General features: G+C 40.2%; 1 protein-coding gene across 2 annotated transcripts in view; it reads right to left on the reverse strand.

Moving 5' to 3' along the window:
• Positions 1-4,727: 4,727 nt before the first annotated feature.
• LAMP3 (lysosomal associated membrane protein 3) overlaps positions 4,728-24,293 on the reverse strand; it is a 34,513-nt gene continuing 14,947 nt past the window's right edge. Inside the window, exons 4-6 of one of the 2 annotated variants that reach the window (XM_033855522.1) lie at positions 20,503-20,560; positions 17,244-17,414; positions 4,728-6,382 (exon numbers count right to left, since the gene is read on the reverse strand). In XM_033855522.1, coding sequence (XP_033711413.1) covers positions 6,249-6,382; positions 17,244-17,414; positions 20,503-20,560 — 363 coding nt within the window. In that variant the 3' untranslated portion in view covers positions 4,728-6,248. Of the gene's footprint in view, positions 6,383-13,718; positions 14,859-17,243; positions 17,415-20,502; positions 20,561-24,293 lie in introns of those variants that run through there. The other variant, XM_004316171.4, reaches the window with a different exon arrangement.

The raw sequence follows: 24,293 nt of genomic DNA on the forward strand, positions 1-24,293 counted from the left end.
TTTTTTATTTTTTAGATATGACATCAAAAGCAAAGGCAAAAAACGCAAAAATAAAGTTGGGACAACATCAAGCTAAAAAGTTTCATCAGCAAAGGAAACAATCAATAAATGAAAAGGGAATCTGCTGAATAGGAGAAAATATTTACAAACCATATGTCTGACAAGGGATTAATATCTAAAATGTAGAGAGACTTTATAAAACTCAATAGCAAAAAACAAATAATCCAATTAAAAATGGGCAAAGGACCCAAATAGACATTTTCCCAAAGAAGACATACAAACAGCTAACACCTACATGAAAAGGTGCTCAACACCACTAGTCATCAGGGAAATGCAAATCAAAACCACAATGAGATATCACCTGTTAGGATGGCTATTATCAAAAAGACAAAAGATAACAAGTGTTGGTGAGGATGTGGAGGAAAGGGAACCCTTGAACACTGCTGGTGGGAATGTAAATTGGACAGTCATTATGGAAAACATCATTATTCAGAGTCCTCAGAAAATTAAAAATAGAACTACCATATGATTCAGCAATCCCACTTCTGGACATATATCTGAAGGAAACAAAATCAGTATCTTGAAGAGATATATGCATTACCACCTTTATTGCAGCATTATTCACAGGAGCCAAGATATAGAAACAACATAAGTATCTGTTGACTGAATGAATGAATGAAGATTATACACACACAAACACACCACAGTGGAATATAATTCAACCATGAGAAAGAAATCCTGCCATTTGCAACAACGTGGATGAACCTGGAGGACATTATGCTAAGTGAAATGAGCCAGATAAAGATAAATACTGTATGATCTCACTTATATTTGGAATTAAAAAAAAAAGTCAAACATAGAAACAGAGAGTAAAATGGTGGTTACCAGGAGCTGATGGGTGGGGGAAAAAGGGGAAATGCTGGTCAAAGGGAACAAACTTTCATTTATAAGATGAATAAGTTCTGGGGATCTAATGTATAGCATGGTGACTCTAATTATGATACTGTATTGTATATTTGACATTTGTTAAGAGAGTAGATCTTAAGTATTCTCATCACCTGACTGTGGTAATAATTTCACAATGTATACATATACCAACTCATCACATTGTACATGTTAAATACATACAATTTTGCTTGTCAGTTATACCTCAATAAAGTTAAGGGGGAAACTAACAAGTATAAAGAAAAAAAAAAGAATATGAGGAGTTCACAGAATAGGAAACGTAAATAAATGTAAAAGGCACTTGACCTTATTACAAATCAAAGAAATACAAATTAAAACTATAGGGCTTCCCTGGTGGCACAGTGGTTAAGAATCCGCCTGCCAATGCAGGGGACACGGGTTCGAGCCCTGGTCCGGGAAGATTCCACATGCCGCGGAGCAACTAAGCCCGTGCGCCACAACTACTGAGCCTGTGCTCTAGAGCCCATGAGTCACAACTACTGAGCCCTCACGCCACAAATACTGAAGCCCATGCACCTAGAGCCCGTGCTCCGCAACAAGAGAAGCCATTGCAATGAGAAGCCCGCGCACTGCAATGAAGAGTAGCCCCTGCTCGCCGCAAACAGAGAAAGCCCATGCGCAGCAATGAAGACCCAATGCAGCCAAAAATAAATAAATAAAAAAATAAATTTATTAAAAAATAAAACTATAATGATATACCATGTTTCACCTGTCACATTAGCATATATCAAACATTTAATAACACTGTAATTAGTTAGGGGCATGAGAGTGTTATCATTATTGAGTGAAAATTGGTACAACCATTATGCAGAGTACTTTGGTAATAGTTATCAAAATTGCAAATTCACAAAGTTTTGAAACTAGCAAAGCTATTTCTTAGAAATCACCCAAGATATACTCACAGATATTTGAAATGATGCCTGATTAAGGAAACTTACTGTTTCATTGTTGGAAATAACAAACTAATTAAAAGAGACTGGTTAAATAAATGTACATTTATTTGGATTTAATGGATATTTATACATTTAATGGATTACTGTGCAGCCACTAAAAAAAGAATGAGACAGCACTATATGTACTCATATATTAAGATTCATTGATGAGTGAAAAAAGCAATGTGCAGAACTGTGGTTATTATTTTATCATTTGTGTAAAAATAGGAGAAAGACAAAACATACATGCTTATATATGTAGCAATAGCCTCTGGGAAAGAAAAGTTGTTGGCTCCAAGACAGGGACAGGATAGCAGGATGGTGACAGCTTTTTATTATACACCCTTTTACATACTTTGGATTTGTTTTGACATAACTTCAGACTTACAGAAAAGCTACAAGAATAGTACCCTTCACCTATAAATCCCAAGTGTTTATATTTTACCACATTTGCTTTATCTTTTGCTCTCCGTGTACCTACACACACACACACACATACACACACACACACACTCATATACTCATACTTTTTTTTCTGAACCATTTGCAAGTAAGTTGCAGACATGATGCCCTTTTTTACTCCTAACTACTTTAACGTGTATTTCCTAAAACAAACAGATTCTCTTACCTCTACATGCTCTCTGAACCTGCTTGGGCCTGATCCTGGATGTACCATTTCCATCTTGCAATTGATTACTGTTAGACCCATCCAGCTTCCTTACTTAGTGGATTTGACAGAATCCAGCTCAAAAATGGTCAATTCCGGATATATGGTCACTTAGTGTCCCAAGGTCAAGTGTTCCAGGAGCCAGTAACATGCCAAGAGCTGTTTCTCAAAGGGTATATATTTCTCTGCTGCAAATGGCATGGCCATGGCCTTGCTCCAGAATGCCCAGGGCCTGTTATGATTCTCCCACTAGAGTTTGCCAAAAATTTCGTGCTGTACCTTTACCCACTGCTGAAACCTCCAACACTGTAAGGTCTGTCTGAGTGTCTGGCTCAAGCAGCAGGGCTGATTGCATCGTGGCCTGGAGTTGCTGTACTGGTCTTTCCTGATCTGGCCCCACTCAAAACTGATTGCTTTCTATGTCACCTGGTAAATGGACCAGAGGAATTTTCCTAGCTGTAGAATGTTGTCACCAGAACCCAAAGAGGCCTAACTGGCTCTGTGTTTCCTTCTTTGTGGAAAGGATGCAAGATGAAAAACATCTGTATTTTATTTTGGAGGGGATATTCTGGCAGGTCCTTGATCATCTGTGTCCTTAAATACTTCAATGAAGTAGTCAGTCCCTGAATCTTCATACCTCCTGGAACACATATGTTTAACCAAGGCGTCCAGCATAATAATTGCTCCATGCTTGTCCTGTATAATTAGCATGATGTCATCAATGTAGTGGTTCAATGATATTCCATGGGACGTCTGTGCAGTCCAGATCGCTTTGGATTACGTTATGACAGAGGACAGGAGAGTTGACAAATTCCTGGGGCAAAGCTATAAATGAATATTACAGAGCATGGGCCAACAACTAGCCTTCGTAGAAAGGCAAGTCAGACCGAGCAGTGGCTGGTCCATAGACTGTCAGTGCCAGGGCTTGAGAGGCTGTTCTCCTGGGGGTGTGCTACATCTGGGGCAGAGTTGGAAGCAGGCTGGAATCAGCCCTGCTCCTATTACCTTTTGTATAGGTTCCCATTAAACCACTTTTCTTTGTGTATGCACTGGAATTTCTTTTTTCTTTTTTTTTTTTTTTTGCGGTACGCGGGCCTCTCACTGCTGTGGCCTCTCCCGTTGCGGAGCACAGGCTCCGGACGCGCAGGCTCAGCGGCCATGGCTCACGGGCCCAGCCGCTCCGCGGCATGTGGATCTTCCCGGACCGGGGCACGAACCCGTGTCCTCTGCATCGGCAGGCAGACTCTCAACCACTGCGCCACCAGGGAAGCCCTGCACTGGAATTTCTATATGCGAGTTTCCCCACAGAAGTAAACCAGTAATTCTACCTTGACAGTGGACGTGGGGTAGACTGCATCCAAGACAGCCCCCCCTTGATTTCTACCTCTCCTGGTCTTCACTCCTACATTGTACCAGGGATGGTCAATGTGGCCAACAGGATACAGCAGAAGTGATGTCATGTCACTTCTGTGATTAGGTGGTCGTCTCTCTCTCTTGGATCACTTGCTCTGGGGAAAGCCAGTTGCCATGTTGTGAGCATCCCTTTCGATATGCCACATGGTGTGAACTTGGGAGTAGATCCTTCAGCCCCATTTGAACCTTCAGATGACTGCAGCTCTGGTTAACAGCCGAACTGCCACCTGGTGAGAGACCCTGAGCCAGAGCCACCCAGCTAAGCTGCTCCCAGATTTCTGACCCTCAGAGACTGTGTGAGATAATAAATGTTGTTTTAAGCTGCTAGGTTTCAGGGCAATTTGTTACACAGCTATAGATAACTAACACAGGACCTCTTCTGATTTATCTCAGCCCCTACCAGACTGTCTGGCGTTTAGGAAGTCCTTAATCGATGTTGGTTGGATGAATGAATGAATGGATAATTGTGGCAGCACTTAAATAAACCAGTGATCCAATCAGGTAGTCTGGACTGAGAGTTGAGAAATTTAATTTATAACTTTAATATGGTTTATCTTCTCAGAAATTCAGTTTCTCTCAAATAGGTCTTCCTACCTAGTAATAATGTGGCAGTGGAGAATAGAACAAAATAAATTATTTCTAGGAAGACGATTTAACTTACTGATTCAAGCAACAACCTCCACTAAGGTTGTAAAACAAAATTTTTAACAGCACAAAAACCGAATTATAAGGAACGAATGACATAAATCTCCAAGGTAAGTTTTTATTACAAAAACTTTTAATACAATTCAATATTCTATTAAGACTAAAGGCAGGTCCTTGCCAACCCTACTAAGCCATAAGAGAACAAGTCAGGAAAGTGAATATGTTCTCCAGGGTGACTCGAATCATTCCTTTACTAACGAATGCTAGGGGTGTGTGGTCTTTTCTGTTAACATTTCTTTGGTAGTAAAAACAAGGAGGAATAAAATTCTTGGCTGCTCTACAGAAAAACATGAACTAGAGTGAAAACGTGGCCATAAAACTGCAGAAGAAGCAAGTTACCACAAGAGGGGGATCTACATTCGAGAAAGAAAAGTTGGTTAGCGGTTAAATTTCTCTTTCAAAGAAATAAAAAATGCCTTGAGAAATTTACTCCATTCCTTTATCCTTAGACTCACAGCTTAACAATCCCTTGAAAATGAGAAACGAATGTTTTACAGAGCCTCTCAGTTTTCTTCAAGGGAGTAGAGAACTTCATTAATGATAGGCTATTTTATTTCCCATTAAGCCTCCTTTCATGTACCATAATCTCTCGTGATTCTGGACAAAATAATTTCCTCTGTAAAAGGGAGCCTATGCCAGTATGAGGCTTCAGGCAGCACTTACTGTCGTTGTTCTTGTAGGCAATTTGATGTAGTGAAAAGACCAGAGACCTTGGTACCAGACCAACAGGAAGTCAAATTCAGGCTCTGCCACTTGTTAGCTGGGTGACATTTAAGTGATTAATTTCTTTAAGTCTGAGTTTGCTCACATGTAAGTTGTGCAAATTAAATGAGATGTATATAAACTGCTTAGCCTAGTGTCTGACACATACCTGTTCAATAGTGAAAGGCCATTATTATCGTTTCTTGCTTATTATTTAATTCTGTTGTCTGTAGCCACCTAATTCTTAGTTTTAGTGATTCTGGAGGAGTCATCAAGATAAAAATATAAGCTGATCTATTCCTCTTGGTGTCACATCAAATATCTAGACAACCTATGATATGTTGCTCTTTTTGACGATTTTTAGAGAACATTTAAAGTGGAAAAGGAGGTAGGTCAATTGACATACATCTTACAAAACATGGATAGTAAAAGCACTGAAAATACATTTTACAGGCAAAGCAGAAGCATTTTTAAAAGTGGAAAAGATCAAGGATAAAATAAAATCCCCAACGTGAACACAGGTAACGTTCATTACTATTGATGCTTCGGTGTATAATGTGGAGCATATACCACTTTACATACATTATGTTAATTTAATGTATCTCAAATGTTGACTTTGGTTAAAATATTTTCAAGGACACTAGAAAATATTCTTAAACAGCTCACTAGATCTTTCATAAAATGAACAAAAAATATTTTGAAATTGATGTACTGCTTGAACTTACGTCAGAAATTTGGTTTTTGTGAAAGATAGTGGTTTACATGGTTGGAAGGACCCACACTCCAAGGGAAGTCTTCAACATCTTGGAAACAATGAAAGAATTCTCTAAACTCCACCTTTTTCTTTTCCCTCGGGGCACCAGTTAGATTCTCTGGTATCCAGAAGATTCACGCCTTAAGCGGATTGCATAGACAATCAAACCCACTGCGAAGAGACCAAGCACGATGGCCCCAATCACGGGAAGCACAATTGTGTAGTCAGATGAACATTCGTCCACTAAGAGAAAAAACAAATACAGCCACTAAGGTTTAGTGAGGACAGACCAGAAAGCAGGCTAGAGTGGGGAGAATATGAGCTTTGGAGTCAGACCTGTGCTTGACTTTTGCTTCCACCACTAACTGTGTGAACCTGGGAGGGTTATTTAACCCTGCAATTTACTCATTTATAAAGGAAGCAAATAATATATAAAATTGTTGGAGGATGAAATAAAATAACTTTCTCTTCTCAGAAATTAATATTTAATAATTGTTAGTCCTGTTTTCTTCCAGGTGTTGCTCTCTGTAAAGTGGGATGTGCTTACGTAAAACAGACTGTGTCACTGTAAACCTTATCTCTTGAAAACATGGGATGTTTCTCCACTTTTTAAAACATTCATTTTTGTCACACTTACAGTTCTGTTTTATTGCTTTTAGTTAGCCAAAAATATTAGAAAATAGACCTAATTATTTACGAGAACTTAAAAGTGAAAGTTTGCAAATTTGTCAAACTTCTTTTTTCTTTATTCTGTTAGAGATTATTTATTCAGTTCATTTAAAATGTAATCAGTCTTGACTGGAGAAAGATGCAAGGCCCTGGGAATAAAAGGGACCTTAATTGAGTACAAATAAATGGAGAACTATATCTATATCTTATTCAAGAACAGATGAGAGGATATGCCCTTGAGGTCTTCCATGAACCAATATTGAAATTATGTCCTGAACCAAGAATCACCATTAATCCAATTCTCACCTGAGGTCCAAGTAAAAAGAATCAGGAGGGGCCAGGGAAGAGGGAATGGTAATTAGAGACTCCTGGGAAAAAAACTAAATCTATACAAGACAGGAACTGTGCTTGTGGTACACTATTTGATTTGGCAGTGGACAATATTTACATTATAATGATGCATACCTTATTGATTTAACAAAAAAGACAGTGATATAACCATAAAAAGGATGGTGTAAGAAGTATTAAATCCTTATCTTTCATAGCAAGAGGTTTAAAGCTGATAAATTAAGAAACAGTAGGATAAGCTTTTTATTATTTTTTAGAGAATTATGGAGATAGTTACCATAAGAAATTGTTAAAACTAGTTAAAGTGCTTTGTCTCTTAGAGGAGGGACAGGGAAATGTTGCTTTTCATGAATCCTTTTAGAGTATATGATAATTTTGTTATTTACATATTTGTTTAAATTACATATAATTTTGTTATATTAAATATTACATGTAAATATTTATATATATTTCTTAGATAGGAAAGAACATAATCTAAGAAGTTAAAATAATTTGGAAAAAAAATACAGAATTGTCAAAACAAAATGTAAAACACATACCTATCAATCCAGCAATTCCACCACTAGGAATTTATACTGAAGATATATTCATAAAGTACACAAAAATATGTAATAATAATCTCCTTTTATGAGAGGAAAATTGACAATCTAAATAGCCATCAAAAATTTACAGTTGTATATTCATACAATAGACTATGATGTAGCCATCAAAAGGAATGTGGTAGATTTCCATGTGCTGACAGGGAAGTTACCTAAGATCTGTGAAGCACTGCATGGGTGCCTAGAGCAAAAAAATACACAAGAAGCTGGGGGAAGACTGGGATGGGAATAGAGGCAACTTTTACTTTCTATATAGTTATATACTATCTAATATTACATTGTTTAAACATCTTCAAAATGCAGAAAAGTAAACAAAGAAAATAGTTATTCAATCACCATGTTTCTTCCACTTGAATTAATCACCATAAATCTTTGAGGCATTTGTTTCCTCTGTACATATATGTGTGTATGAGTGTGTGTGTGCTCATGTGTATGCTTAAAGAAAAATCATTGTATTTTTAAAAATGATATATACTCATTATAAATCTCCTGAAAACCACCTACCCAGAAATTATCATTGGTAAAACATGGACAAACATTATTTCAGGTGTCTTTCTTTACAACTGTAAGAATAGATGGGTAGAAAAATAAATAGAAGTGGTTTTATCAAAATGGAATCATACAAATGCTATTTTAACCAAAATTGTTCATTTTAATATTACTTGAATTTCACAGAAGAAAAAAACTAAAACAAAACTAGAGGAATTACTGCACTTCAAATAAACGTGTCTTTGCCATGGGAAATATTGTTGCATAAAAGATCTCTTTAAGGTTCAAAGAAGAGACAAAAATACACAAGTAGAAAATAAATAAATGATTATGAAATGCATTAAGAGGTTATAAAATAAATTAGAGACGTGTTTTCGAAACTCTGTTTCCAGTTAGACATTATCTATTGATTCTGTTTTGAAAGATTAACACTAACAGATTCCCTTCTATTTCTGGTCTTCCCAACTCAAATTCTGAACAGCTATACATATTTTTAGAAACATTGTTCAGGTTTACAATATTTCAATTCTATTTGATAATTGTAATGCCTATAATTTCTAAAAATTCGTTTCAAATTTAGAACACATTCACTATTTAAAGTCAAAATAATATGAAATGCTGTACATTGAGAAGTTTCATTTCTACCCTTGTGCCATCTTCTTAGTTCCCCCTGCCAATATTAGACAACTACTTAATTTCTTATATATTTCCAATGTTTCAGATATAAGCAAAAGTGAAAATATACTTTATTTCCCATTTTCTTCACTATTATGCATTACACGTTTTTTAACAATATATTTTGGATGACTTTCCTTATACATACACAAACATGTATGTTCTCATTCTTTTCTTATAACTGTATAGTATTCTGTTGTGGAATGTATCTGTCCCAGATTGATGGACCCTTGGTTTGTTTTTAATCTTTTGATATTACAAATAATTCTGTGATGAATAAGCATGCACATGTATCATTTTACATATGAGAAGGAATGATAAAATCTCAGATCCATAATTGTTTAATGATTTTTATAGTTTACTCTTCAAATAGATAAAATGCCTTAAAAAACAAAACAAAACTGAGCTTTCTCTATTCCTGAAAGATGTTTGCTGATATCCTTGCTTGTAATGTGGCTTCTCTCTGATCAAATTTCATTGTCAAGCTGTATCTTTAAGAAGAGCTCATTTGTGCTGTATCCCTTGAATTATTTCATGTTTGAGGATATCGGTCTATTACCTTTTTACTCAGATTATATTTTGGGGCCACACTTTCCCTTAGGATTTTGTAGACATTGGTCTATTGTTTTCTGGCTTTAAATGTTATTGCAAAGAAATCTGAGGCCAATTTTAACCTTCCCCCTTTATAGGTGATTTGCATTTTTTAGGGGAAGGGGGAGTTTGTATGTCTAAAGAATTCTTTAGCTTTGGCTTACTTTGGATATATCTTAATGTTAAGCTTTCTGTGTCAGGTTTTTTTTTTCCCTTCCACCCTGGGATAGATACACTGTGCACTTTCAATCTGCAACTTCAATTATTTATTTTAAGGAAAACCTCTTAAATCATCAAATATATCTTCTTTTTATTTTTTAACTCTGTACTTCAGAGGCACCAGTTATCCTTATTTTAGATGATCTGAATAGCTTTCATACCTAGCAGCTTACCTATAATATTATAATCTTAATTTTTATTAACTGGTTAACTCAGTCTTTTTCTCTATGAAGATAATTCAGTTTTCAGCTCTATCTGTTCTGCCTTTCACTATTTCCATTTATTACGGAAGTGTGTTGCTTTGATGCTCAACTTGTTTTCTTAGGAGTGAAATGTCCTATTTACCTCACTCTTTCATTATAACTTCTCCTCTATGAGCTCTGGTTATATGGAATTCACGTTCTTATTAATTGTCAAAAAACAATTGACAGGTATTTCTCTCTGTTCCTTGAGTTAGGTTTTCTTTGTATTTTATCAACTATATTCCTTTCTAACCCTCCCTCCTTTAATTTTTAAAAATTGTGGTAAAATATACACAACATAAAATTTACCATTTTAATTGTTTTAAAGAGTACACTTCAGTGACATTAAGTACATTCACATTTTTGTGCAACCATCACCACTATCCATCTCCAGAACTTTTTTCATCTTGCAAAGTGAAAACTCTGAATCTATAATTTAGTTTAATCTTATATTATTTTTTCCTGCAGTAATTTTGCACTGTAGTCTTGTAGTTTGTCTTCATCTTGCTCGTTTCCTCTTGAGCTAACTAATTGGATTCTATTTTCTTTTCTATACCTTGGGAACTAGCTACAGACTGGGGTGTCCTCTGGTCTGGGGCTGGCTCCCCAGTTCATTTCCAGCAGTCTGTGTTTATTCTGCCTTGTCTCCGCAGTAGCCATTTTCACTACTCCTACCTAGCTTGAAGAAATGCGGGATCCTAGTTCCCCAACCAGGGATCGAACCTGGGCCCCCTGCATTGGGAGCGTAGAGTTTTAATCATGGACCGCCAGGGAAGTCCCAAGTGGCTGCTCTCTTTCTCTCCAGTTTTAGGAAGAGTAGTCAGCATTCACAGAATGTTTTTTTTTCACAGTATGGCTCCTTGGGGTAGGTGTACTGGGGAGGGTTAGGAGCCCACTCAGCTGCGCCTCTCCATTCTTCCTCTCAGTCTTGTATCTTTGCTGTTCATCAGTTTAAAATGTTTATTGCATTAGGTTATGTCTTTTTGACTGCTACTGATTTAAAAAAAAATGTTTCTCCCCTCAATCTATTAGACAATGTGGGAGAAAAATTCTGTGAGGAAAATTCTAGTCATTATTATTATTTTTTTTTTTTTTTGCGGTACACGGGCCTCTCACTGTTGTGGCCTCTCCCGTTGCGGAGCACAGGCTCCAGACGCGCAGGCTCAGCTGCCATGGCTCACGGGCCCAGCCGCTCTGCGGCATGTGGGATCTTCCCGGACCGGGACACGAACCCGCGTCCCCTGCATCGGCAGGTGGACTCTCAACCACTGCGCCACCAGGGAAGCCCCTCTAGTCACTATTTTAACTCCAATTTTTCATTTCATATATTTCTGTAGTGCTTAAAATTTTTTTCACAACCTATGTGTTTTTGTTCCCATTTGTTTCTTAAAAATTAAGAATTAGTAGTGAAGTATAAATTATAACCATTTTAAACAGTTTATGAAGCAAACCCAAAATTCGGGCACACATTGATACAAATTTGTTAATCAATGTCTGTTTTGTATGTAATTCATACGTAATTCTTTATTCACGTTATCGTTGTGAGAACCTAGAAACAATAAAAATTCCCAATAATAACAGAATAGTTAAGTAAATTATTGTGTAATGTTGATAGCATATTCAGGATAGCAGCCATAGTAATGACACTTTGTACCTCTAGCAGCATGGAGAAATGCTTATGGAACAAGGATACCAAACTGTGTCCTCTGTGTGCTTTCAGTTTGTAAAACAATATTCTTGAGAAGGAAATACAGTTGACCCTTGAAGGACACCAGTTTGAACTGCACGGGTCTATTTATAGGCAGATATTTTTCAACATTAAATACTACAGTACTACTTTATCCGCAGGTGGCTGAGGAACGCAGGTACAGAGGGAACCACCTACACGGAGGGCCAACTCTGTTATACACACAGATTTTCAACCGTGGGAGGGTGGGTGCCCTGACCCCCAGCATCATTCAAGGGTCAACTGTACCCCAAAATGAACAATGGATAGGTTATCTCCATGTGGGCATTAGTGAAGGTTTCTACTGTCTCTAGGTAGGTTGCAGAGAGAGGGGTAAATTCAGGCGTTCTACCGTCAGCAGAAGGGAGAAGCCGAGTTGAAACCAGCTGGAAGGGCAAGCAGCAGGAGAGCCAAAGGTCAGGGGCCAGTGCCGCCAGAGAGGATCAGAGGCCCCTTGTGAGGCTTCCCGGAGTCCTACACAGCAGCCTCCTGCCCCTACCTCAGAAAGGGACAAGCAGTGCTCTGCAGTAAGCCTTTCAGCCCTAAGAGACGACTTGGAGGCAGCACGGCGCGGGGCTGGCGGGGGGCGGGGGAGGGAACCCCAGGACACGGAGGAGGCCACTTCCAGATGCCCAGTCTACCACAGTCCCAATCCCAGCACTTTCCCCTCTAGGACCCTCCTGGGACATCACTGCAACAGTGGGCAGAACTGTAAGGCAATAATGCATCCAGGCATTTATTTACTAATCATTCCAAGGAAACCTGTGTTATTTTCGGTTACTAGAATGTTAATTCAAAGCAATTTTAAAGATAATTGGCGTGTGTGGGGAGGGGTAGATCACAGGAGTCTAAGCAGCAGCCGTCACTCCACAGAACTCATTGAAGATGGTAGAAAGGAAAATCAAACTCAAGCGAACTGCCTTATCCCTCTCTTCTTGATTTTAATTCGACTTCGTTTTCCTCTGCTGTGGGAGAAATTTCTAAACTAGGACCTCCCTTTAGTCATTCTACAGGGTGGTTAGTGGCACGGTGAATAAACAACCCGTGCTCTGTGGTAGAGAACCTAACAAGCACACTTGAGGTGGAACTGGAAATGGGAGTCTAGTGTGGGTACTGGCTGACACCCGCTGGAGGAAGGAGGTGAAGACAGATGGCATCTCTCCAAGGCCACGCCCTTGCTGCTCAACCCGAGTCACTTTTGGGAACACTGGGTCCTCATATCCCAGATTTGCATCAACACCTCCTGGGGTAAGGAGGAACAGGAACGTCCTCACCCTCCTGCCATCTTCAAGGGCTCTTGAAGCTCTCTGGAAGCTGCTGTGTGCTCTCCCCACCCCCTCACTTCTGAGAAAGTGGAGAGAGCTAAAATACCTCAAAGGAAAGCAGTACACGTCCTAGATAAGCAGTGGTTATAGAGTGGTTGCCAACTTTCATAAACTTCCTCTTAAAAATAATGAATAACACCTCTGGAAAATACAGAAACACAAGAACAGTGTCTGTTAGTAAAAACAGTTAAAAACATCCAGAGGTCCATTACTCTCCCCTTTCTCTGAAAGACCAACCCCAGTTCTGCTATTTAAACAGTCAACGTAGTAGAAAACCATGAATAACATTCTAAACCATATTTTAATAGAACTTTTCCTCCAGACACCAATCACTCCCAATCAGGAATTTTCTGGTTTACGGTTTTTTTTGTTTTTTGTTTTGTTTTGTTTTGTTTTTGGTAAATGCTTGCTAAAAAAGGAAAGTGGATAATAATCTGGGTAGATTTACCTCTTCTCTTTGCCATTTATGACTGTTTAGATGCTTTGCCTACCTCCGCCCCCCACGATGGCCCAACTTAACAAATCTACAAGGATATACTAAAATCAAAGAAAAATAGAGACAGAGCAGAAAAAAGGTATTAAGAAGGCAGACAACAAATTAAGGTGAAGGACTGGAGAACTAACTTGTATGAAGCCTCTTTTGTTTGCTAAGATCTTTCGTATATCCTTTACATTAAAAAATGGAATGTTGGGAAGTTTTCTAGTTTTTTTTTTTTTTTTTTTTTTTACTAATAATACATTATAACAGTGTAGAATACGTCCTTTTAAAAACGATAGTCTAAAAAGACCTCCAGGGCTTCCCTGATGGCGCAGTGGTTGAGAGCCCCCCTGCCATTGCAGGGGACGTGGGGTTGAGCCCTGGTCCGGGAAGATCCCACATGCTGCGGAACAGCTGGGCCTGTGTGCCACAACTATTGAGTCTGCACTCTACAACCCGCCAGCCACAACTACTGAGCCTGCGCTCTAGAGTCCGCATCCCACAACTACTGAGCCCGCACACCTAGAGCCCGTGCTCCACAACAAGAGAAGCCACCGCAATGAGAAGCCTGTGCACTGCAAGGAAGAGTAGCCCCTGCTCGTCGCCACTAGAGAAAGCCCACATGCAGCAACAGACCCAATGCAGCCAAAAATAAAATAAATAAATTTATTAAAAAAAATAAAAAGACCTTCAGTCAACCTAAAAAAAAAAAAAGATAGTCTATCAAGACTATCATTTAAGTAAATCAGGAGTTGGGCAAAATCCAGGAGTTTAAAATCACTTTAGAATTTATTTTAAAATGGATAGGATTTTAAAAGTAAAAAAGTTTTTTTAAAAAACTAGATATTGAGACTCTTAAAAATGTATACGAAAAATCAATGCAGTTTGAAAATGTCTTTCACACAATCTTCCCTCTGGGTGTTTGCTTTTTCCTTCTCACAGGATCCTGCTCACATCCCTGCCTCTTGTCCCTAATTCTCACGCCAGGCCTGTATTATCACGTGTGGCTGGTGGAACTCAAGCCCATATGACCCAGGAAGAAGTGGGGTGGGAGCTGTCTTGTAGCTAGCCTGATGGCCTTTGGTAGAATGCTAATTTCCTAATCGGATTTGGAGGGTGGGGTTGGCAACTAGAAAAGTTGATCCCTTCGCTTCAGGCTAAATATACAGCCAGCATTCCCAAGGCCTTAACCTTGCACACTTTGAGGAAGGTGGGGTTTTACATGCGTTCATATCCTCTCCTGGGCCTCTTTCTGGTCACCAGGCATGCTGTTAGCAAAACGCCAAGCAATCCTGCGATACTCAGGCCCATGGCCACAGGGATTTCTCTCCTGTTTCTGTCACTGAAGCATTCGTCCGCTGTAATTGAAGTCAGAGTAACAGGTGTTACAGGCTGGCCACAATGCTGGGAAGTGATACTGCCCCTGCCCGCCTCAGCTTCACAGAGAAGGCAACTGAGAGAGAGATGGATCTGCGGGACCTGTCCCTGCTGCCTCAGACATATGGACAGGTGAAGATGAGAAGGGAAGGGGTCACTGCAGTGGACTGACTTGTAGTGCCCGTGATCACTTAAGGGGTGTCTTAACTGCAGATCCCCGGGCCCCGCACCCAAGCAGTTTTGATTCAGCGGGTCGGAGGTGGGACCCAGGTGATTGTGATACGGCTGGGAGGCAGATCCAACTTTGAGGAACACTGGTTAGGTCCAGAGGGTCAGGATCAGAATTGTGTCTTGACTCTCAAGCCAGGGTAAGCACGGGAGCCTGGTTTCCCAAGGTTGGAGACACAGACCTGGACCATATCACCTGGCCAAAGTTTTCTATTTAAACTCTGTGCTTCTTGAAGGGACTGCTGGACACCCTGGGCTCCTGGTACTGGAGAGAGCCTTTGCAGGCTCCGAGATTTTAGAGAGAAGGGGTTTAGAAAGGGGGTCAGGGGCCTACTGTTTGGGATGACCGTTCTCTTTGACAAGGCCGAGCGTTACACTTGCTGGATTCCTCTCCGGTTCTCCGAGCCCCTGTTGAAGGGTCACCCATCTGTCAGGACTTCTCTGACCCCCTTCCTGCAACGCTGTGCTCCTCATGCCTTCCTCTGTGCTCCCACGGCCTTTTGTACTTATGCCTTTTATAATGCCATATTGTATGGTAACTTCTATTTTTCAACTTGCTCCTTTTTCTCTCTTCTCTTACTCTCTGGTAGAAAACATTATTTACAGGATGACATACAACTTCACATCTGAGCACCTTTAGTGAAATTTGAGGTGCAAAGACTGGGAATAAGGAGCTGAGCTGAAGCGGGGACAGTGGAATGAACAAGAGAAATATTTTGGAGGTAGAACTGATAGGGTTTTGTGACTATGTATATGAGAGGGTGAAGGAGGGAAAGGAAAAAATGAAAAGATAGCTTTCTACATCTCCTCGTGAGCACTGCTTAATAGCGGCCAGGTGTGCTGCTAAAAGGTTTTTATTTCTCATCTCTGTCACCGAGAGGTTTCCCAGACCTGCTTACTTCCTTCTATACACAGGTTCTGAGGGGGAGGAAGAGAAAGTGTGTGCCTTATTTTTAAGACCATATGATTAAATACAGAGGTTTTTCAAGCCTTCATAATAAATTTTTAAAAGAGTTTCTCAAATTGGATATTTTGAGACAAGATGACAGAGTGGGGGAAATACCTACTAGCAAATTTTAATATTTAATCTTAGGACTCTGGTAAAGGTCCAAAATTAAGATAGAGATTGTAGGACTCAGACCAAACCTACAGATGTCAGGAGATCCAAGGCAAGTGACACTTCATACTGCCTTTGCTGAATGCCTTCCACCAGGTATATCAGAAGTTTTCTGCCAGACACATTTTCAGCTTTACAGTGGAATTCAAGTAGAAATCAGACTCATGTTATAGAAAGTTAACTTACAGCTACACCTCTAGCTAAATCTATTTTTGATAGCTGAGAAGTACTCATAAGGTCATTGACTTATTATGAGAGAGATGTTTTAGAAACTGAAGTTCAATTCTTGCCCTAATGTAGAAACCCTTGTAATACTGTTTTCCTGGTGGGGAGAAAAGGGCTTTTTTGGAAAGTCACCCTGGGCTGCCCCTGGCCTTCTTGTTAGAACCTGCTTCCCTCTGTGGTGGGAAAAACCCAAAGTAGAAGTTGCATGGAAACTAAGACTAATTATGAGGAAGCACTAGTTGGGTAGAACAGCTTGGATTTGAGAAGAGGGGATTCAACAGAGTGTATTTCTGTCTAGAATGATCACAACTTTCTCTTTTCCCTCCATAAGTGGGAAAGAATCTATTCTGAAATCTTGACTTTTAGACATATCACTAATACTCAGGATTTTAAGGTGTTCTCCAAAGACACCTGGGTTTACCAGTATTCAACAGCTTGTCCAGGGGAGGTTACTGATGGCGTTTTCTCACTCTTTGATTGATTGACTGTGTGTGTGTGTGTGTTTAAATGAGTCAGAATGTGTATCTTGGCCAGACAAGAAGAATGTATTCTGCTGTGGGAGGGCAGTGGACATGAGTGGGTTTAAGTGTCTGATTTTGAGGCTGGTATTGGCTCATACAACGGTGGGAGGGAGGGTTGGCCGGAGAAACTTGACCCTGAGAGCTTAGCGGAATCATACTCTTCTAGGAAGTTCATGTGATTCCTGTCCCTTTGAAAGCTTCAACCAAAAAACAACTTGAAACTACTCCTGGGTCTCAGAAGTTTAGGTTTGTGACATGATGATCCCTTAACTTACCATTTCCAAAGTGGTTGCCTTCAAAATCAAAGGCTTGAAGTTGGATATTCATTGTTTTCAGCTGAAGGTGGGTGGAGAGCTGGATGCTCTGTTCGCTCACACACTTGAAGGAATGCCCCGCCACAGTCTCAAACATCACCATTGCACTTTTCATTCCTTGGTAAACTTTCTCTGAAAACACAAAGGTGAAATACCGACATGTAAGAATCCTGGCAAGTAACCATTGAGCCCCAGCTGTTGCCGGATGGCCCATGTGCAGTTAAATGGCCTTCCTTAGATGTGGTTCTCCACGGTTCTGACACCTTCGCCTCATGAAACATCACCCTGGTGCTGTCTGGGGACTTTTTCCTGACGCTCTGTTCACCATATATGGGGGCAATCTCACATAAATTAGAATATGATAACATTGAAATAAAAACTCTTCGGAATCTTTTATTCAGTTATTTTAAGTCACTGGGGGCAGAGTCAATGGGGGCTATTGTCAGTGCCTGCGCACAAAAAAGTGTCCATGAAAACTTCAGAAATAAAAGAAGTAAGATTGTTCTCTGAGACAAAAATCACACGCTCTCATAATGCATCAGAGCAGAGACATGCAAAGTTACCAAGCAGAGTATTTGCATGTCACCACACTGAATGCATTCATATAGCAAAAGGAAGGACCAAGCCCATCATTGGGAGGGGTTGTTGCATCATTCATGGAAGCATAGAGAAGGGAGAGGCCCATCTGCATCCATCTGAGTGCTGCTGGGAGAGAAGGACCTGCTCAAGGACTGGCCCTGTCTCATGAGAGGCACACGCGTTTCAAGGAGGTGAGTGCTTCAAGGCCCATGGGGTTAAACATTTAAAATAGTTACACCATTGTAAAGCAATTATACTCCAATAAAGATGTTAAAAAAATTTAATAACTCCATTTGCTCTAATTCCACCTCTACCAGGCACCCTTCTGAATATAGTTTGGTTTCCCGAATGGGAGAAAGTTCATTGGCAGAGTACCCAACTGTCTTGGTCCCCTTGCAGTTATAATAAGAAACAGTAGCAAGATGAATGAACAAACTGGCATTCTGATTTTATACATCAGTTTTATGACCTTGGTTTAACATCAGGTTCCTTGAAGAAACAGCCACTGACGGCTTCCGGGGCTGAGGACCAGACTATGGACCTCAGTGAATTCATCCACGGGCTGTTAGCGAGGGAGTCCGAAAGTTCCCTCCTCTCCTGCTGCTGCGGGTGTGTTCACTTGCATCTGACATAACATCTCACACAGAAGGTCAGCTCACTGTGTTTCAGGTGCTGTGCAAGTACTTGACGTGCATTTTCCTGTTTAATTCCCACAAAAATTTTTTGAGATAGGTACTACTGTCACCATTTTACAGATGAGAAGACGGAGTTGAAAACATTCGTCTAAGAACATACATCTAGTATGTGGTATTTGGACTCAAGCCGTCTGATTCTAGAGCTTGTTACCTTAACTACTGTGCTGTTGTGTCTCCTGCCTGTTACTGTTGTATTCACTGCAGACTCCTGCATTTATACATTCAAACGTCCTACATGATGTACTGAATTATCCATGTACACTGCTGTATCTTGTGTTATATCCTGGGGTAGTCTACTACCACTGCTCGTGCTAATGTCACCATGGTCACTACCTCTGAACTACAACTAACTACTGTACTCACACCACCACCACTGCCACCATTGACATGAAAATTATCATTACTATGAGTATGACAGTTCCTGCTGCCACTCCTGAGCCTTGAGCATGCGGACCTAGAGTTGTTTTTTCCCCTCCCTCAGCCTCTCAATTAGCTTCTGGTCTGACTTTCCCTTCTCCTGCCCCTTGAGACGTTACTACCCTATTAGTAGCTAAAATTTGGTCATTATCCAGTGATAACATTAGCTGCTTTATGTTAGCATGCACAATATTTATTCCCCAGTCGATATGAGGAGACTCGTTTGAGATAATGTATATGAAAAGGTCAGCTGTGACATCTTACTTACATTTAACCAATAATCATTGACAACAACTTTTTGAGCAATACCAATGTAATATTGCTAATATTTAAAATAGATATATCTTCACATTTTCATTTCTCGGCAAGTTTCTTTAGTATAAGTTCCTTAATTAATAAAAGAATAAGTTTAAGCCAGTCCAAAGAATTTTGAAGAGGAGAAAAGAGACATGAAAACTCTTAGTACACGACCTGGCACAGAGGAGGTGCTCACTAACAGTGTGTTATCGAAGTCTAGGCTTTCGGGAGAAACATCGGAGGCCTCTGAGAAACTCCCTCAACTTGACTGGGAGCATTACTTTCCTAGAAGTGAACGTTGTAGGAGTTCTTTCAACTTGCTCTACTTTGGGTAATTTTTCATATAGCAACCAAAGTGAACCTGTATAAATATAAATTTGATATATCATTTCCCTATGCCAAGCCCTCCAATGGCATCTTTTCACACTTTAGAATAAAATCCAAAGTCCTCACCCTGTCTTACCCACAGGCTGTCTGTGCTCTGGCCTGGCTGCCCCTCAGACCTCATTGGCTGCTTTACTTGCTCTCTTGGACACTCTGGTTCCTGCTGGTCCTTGAGTGCCCCAGCAAGCTCACTCCTTAGAGCCTGGGCACCTGCAGTTCCTGCCACCTGGAAAGAGCTTCCCCAGACCCAGATGTCCCCAAATGGGGACAGCTCTCTGCTCAAATCTCACCTCTTCAGAGAGGGCTTTCTCCTCAGAGGGCTTCCCTACTACACCTTCCAGTCCTCTCCATCCTCATCCTGCTTTTTTTGCTCATAGAATTCAGCACTATTTAACTGTATATTATAATTTAATGCATCTGTTTACGGTCCTCTCCCCACTTCTATAATGTAAGCTCCATGAGGGCAGGGACTATATGTTTAGATAATTAGGGATACCGAGTACATACTATAGGGCTTGGAACCTAGCAGGCACTAGCTACACTTTCGTAGAATGAATGCATGATTCCCAGAGTGTAAAATAAACCTCACCATTAACGGCAAATCTGTCCAAAAGTCACTCAACTCTATTGTTGTTGATTTGACACAATGTAGCCAACTTGCTGCCTGAGCAGACAAGCAGACTGAAGCACACAGAGGTGTATCAATAATAAGTTCCCTCAAAGTTACATTGCTGGCTGCTCTCTCAGTCTGTTTCTCAAAGGCAGCATCACATATTAGCCAGGTGAAAACTGGGCTAACCAGAAACATAGCATCATCGCTGGTAGAACAGGCTTCTCCAACTACTTACCTGGATTTGAGACGGTCAAATAGGCTTCCACCTCACTGATATAATACGAGTTTTCATCCTGTAAAACAGCAGTGTGTCAACTTTTGGGTAATCTCTGTTTTTATGTTTATGATCCTAGTTTACAGATTGTTTAGGCAGGATTCCAGCTATTAAACCATTGATATAGGGGTTTGGGTTCGTTGGTATGGAGCCACAACTGTGTTTGAAATTTTCCAAAGAAGTAAATACATCATACAATAAATAGATAATAAGTAATGGCTTGCCCCTGGCTGAAAATTTCTCTATTGCATACTTGTTGCTAGAGCCTGAAATTCAAATTCCACTGGTACTATTTGAGTCCCTTCAGCTGGGCCAAGTTTCCCCCTGTTATAATGCTGCAAATACATCTGGAAGGTGGATGGGTTGGGGGGGGCATACATTAAGCCCTTATTAGTAATTAATATCTTAGGGTAAGGATTCAAGCTGAGACCACTCATCCTTAAGGCTACCGTGGGTGGATTTGATGGGGTCCATAACCCTCCCTGGGAAAAACAGTGTATGCAAAATTGTGTGTGGATTTTCCTGGATAGGGTATCAATTACTTTAAATAGATTAATGGGTTCATGTCTCCAAAATGGTTACATGGGGCCATGAAGGATTCTGGAAAGAAAAGGTTAACCCTGAGATTACTGGCTGTTGTCTAGAAGAAGACCCCAGGTTGTTGTGTTCAGAATTATAAAGCAGTGCTCCACATTTTATCCAGAGACTGTACTTTTGGAAAAAAAAAAAACACTAATAACCCTACAAAACAGCCCTATAGCTTCCTGAGAGAATCAGGGTATGGAACATTAAAATGAATTGGATTGAGATATGAAAGTTAAGCTGGAAAAGGAGTTTTTATTTTTTAAAGTAGGTGATTTACGGTGTTATTGCTTTTAAACATTCATTAGAAAACTGTCTGCAAGTGAGTTGCCAAAAACGTTAGTAGAGCAACCAAAATCAGAATCTGAAATTGAATTACTTTTAGTAGTCATTAAAGGAACTTAGCAATAATAATCTTGACCACATTCTAGTCTATTTATATATTGTTTGCAGATGAAATGATGCTTGCTTACACAATAAGGGTTCCAGAAATACAAACTGTTCCAGTGAGGCGACTGCTATCGATGCACTGAACTCTAGATCCTACAGTTCCTTGAAGCAGCTCCACACACTGGCTTCTCACCTCGTGCCAGGCACTTCTTACCTTGTGTGGCAGGCACCTCTGTGCCTCACCTTATTTAATCCCCACAAGCACAAGGAGAAGAAATGGACGCTCAGTGACTTGCCCAAGGTCACAGTCCTAATAGTTGGCAGGTGAAGATATGACCCCAAGCCACCTGGCTAGCCTTTAACTTCTCTTATATCCACTCCAGACCAGGCATTGCTCTAGGTCCTGGGGGAAGAATAAGACCCAGATGCTTCATTCAAGGTGCTCAGTCTTGGGTCTCAAAGGCAAGTTGGATGATGTGCTTGGACCATCCATTTGTTTTAGAGAAAAACAACTGTGACCCAGGCCCTTGGGTTGCTTTTACATACAGTTTATTCGGGTTATTCTTTTTTTTTGCCACGCCTTGTGGCTTGTGGGATCTTAGTTCCCCGACCAGTAACCCAGGCCCTTAGAAGTGAAAGTGCAGAGTCCTAACCACTGGACGGCCAGGGAATTCCCAGAATATTCTTTACTTGGGATCCCTTTTAGCATAAGAGAGACCTGTATGTCAGGGCCCACAGTCACTGTTATAAAATCCCTGCCCCATCCTAAGGGCAGACAGAATCCATTGAAGGGTTTTAAGCAGGGCAGTGATATGAGGGCTTTGTTTTTGGAAATTGCTTGGGCTGCAACAAGAGATTGATTAAAGAGCAGCAGGAGAACTGTGATGGGGCCAGCGCTGAGCTCCATGGGATACCTCCTGAAGTATTCCCTCTCCTGTGGCATCTCCTAGAGCTATCCTCGCTGTAAGGAATGGGTACTTTGTATTTCTTTAATCGTTTTACAGTTTACTAAGTGCATTTTTCTGCCTTCTTTGGTCCTCACAACCCCCTTGAGGCAGAATAAATGTTCTCAGCCCATTTTACAGCTGAGAACAAAGAGCTCAGAGGAGGTAGGACTCTACCTCTGATTCACATTGTTTGTAGGTGAGGCAAAGCAAGATCTTGTCTATGGGATCTTGCTCTACACTTTCCTTCATGGGATGTGTGGTTATAGAGAAAAAATTTGTCGTGCAAGAACTTTCTTTTACATTCCCTGGAATATATTTGCCTATATATAATCATCTATAGGAGGCAAGACCAGCTACATAGTTTGTGGACCTAGTTCAAAATAAAAATGCAAGATCAAAAATTATTAAGAATTCCAAGAGGGGAGGTAAAGCATTAAAGCAAGCATGGGCCCTCCCAGCTGTATGCCCTGACAGGAAGGGCTGTTCCTACTCTACCAGAACTGGTGCTATAATTATAGGGCTAATGCCCAAGGTAAGGTCTTCCAAAGCAGATGGCGGTGATCATACTCACTGCAAGTTTATGTCATAATGTAACAGGACTGAGTCCGGAGCCTGTATCCAGGTTTCCTTCTGTTTTGACTGAGTGAAAATTAGCCAGACGTTGACTGGGACTGAACTGCTGTCTATCTTCATGGTAAAGGAAGAGCATTTGTTAGGTGAACTTTTGTAAACAAGAGGTCAGTGGAATGTTTAGTTTCCTTGAGATTCCAAGTTTTACATAATGTATGCTGCTGATATCAAATGAGTCTTATTTAGACCATGGTACCCACTTTTTCTGTGGAGTTGTGTTAAAGAAAATAAAGTTGTCTTTTATTTAAACTAGAGCAAAGCATCTTTTTTTAGACTCAGAAATTCAGAATTTGGCCCCATTTGAATGGTAACAGAGCTGAAGTTTATTCTATATGAGGGGTTGGCAAGTTTTTTGCTGTAAAGGGCCATATGGTAAATATTTTAGGCTTTGTGGATCTCCCTAGCAACCACTCAACTCCACCATTCTAGCACAAAAGCAGCCACAGATGACACATATGCAAATAAGTGTGACCATATTCCCAAAGAACTTCATTTATGGGCACTGAAATTTGAAGTTATATGAGTTCCTGTGTCACAGAATATTCTTTTTTTTTTTTCCCAACCATTAAAAAATGTAAAAGCCATTCTTAGCTTATAGACTGTACATTTTTTTGGTGGTGGCTGGATTTGGTCGGGGGTTGGGGGGGCATAGCTTGTTGACTCCTGGGCTACACCATCCATAAAGAACAAAGTTGCTGAGCAAATCAGTTGGTTATGAAATGTTATAAAGAGAGTGGTTAACCTCCTCTTTGGGAGAATAAATTGTTGCTAAGAATTTTTAAACACTATTTTAAAAATATGTCTCTGTTCCCATGTAACCTAGGTTAAGTTGTTGAATCTTGGTGAACATTGCAAAAATTTAATTTTTTTTCTTATTCAGTAGCAGAATGGGGACAATAGTAACAGGACTTACCTCTTAGGTTGATGTGAGTATTAAATGAAGGAATCATGTAAAAAACGTATCACAAAGTCTTTGCTCAAATTTTAACTAGTGTTGTTAACAACAGTAATAAAAAGATTTCCCCTTCCCAGTAAACCTCTCTCACTGAGATCAAATGATAATTTTTTTTTTTTTTGCGGTACGCGGGCCTCTCACTGCTGTGGCCTCTCCTGTTGCGGAGCACAGGCTCCGGACGCGCAGGCCCGGCGGCCATGGCTCACGGGCCCAGCCGCTCTGCAGCATGTGGGATCCTCCCGGACCGG

The sequence above is a fragment of the Tursiops truncatus genome, chromosome 4, assembly GCF_011762595.2.
Source record: "Tursiops truncatus isolate mTurTru1 chromosome 4, mTurTru1.mat.Y, whole genome shotgun sequence".
NCBI lineage: Eukaryota > Metazoa > Chordata > Mammalia > Artiodactyla > Delphinidae > Tursiops > Tursiops truncatus.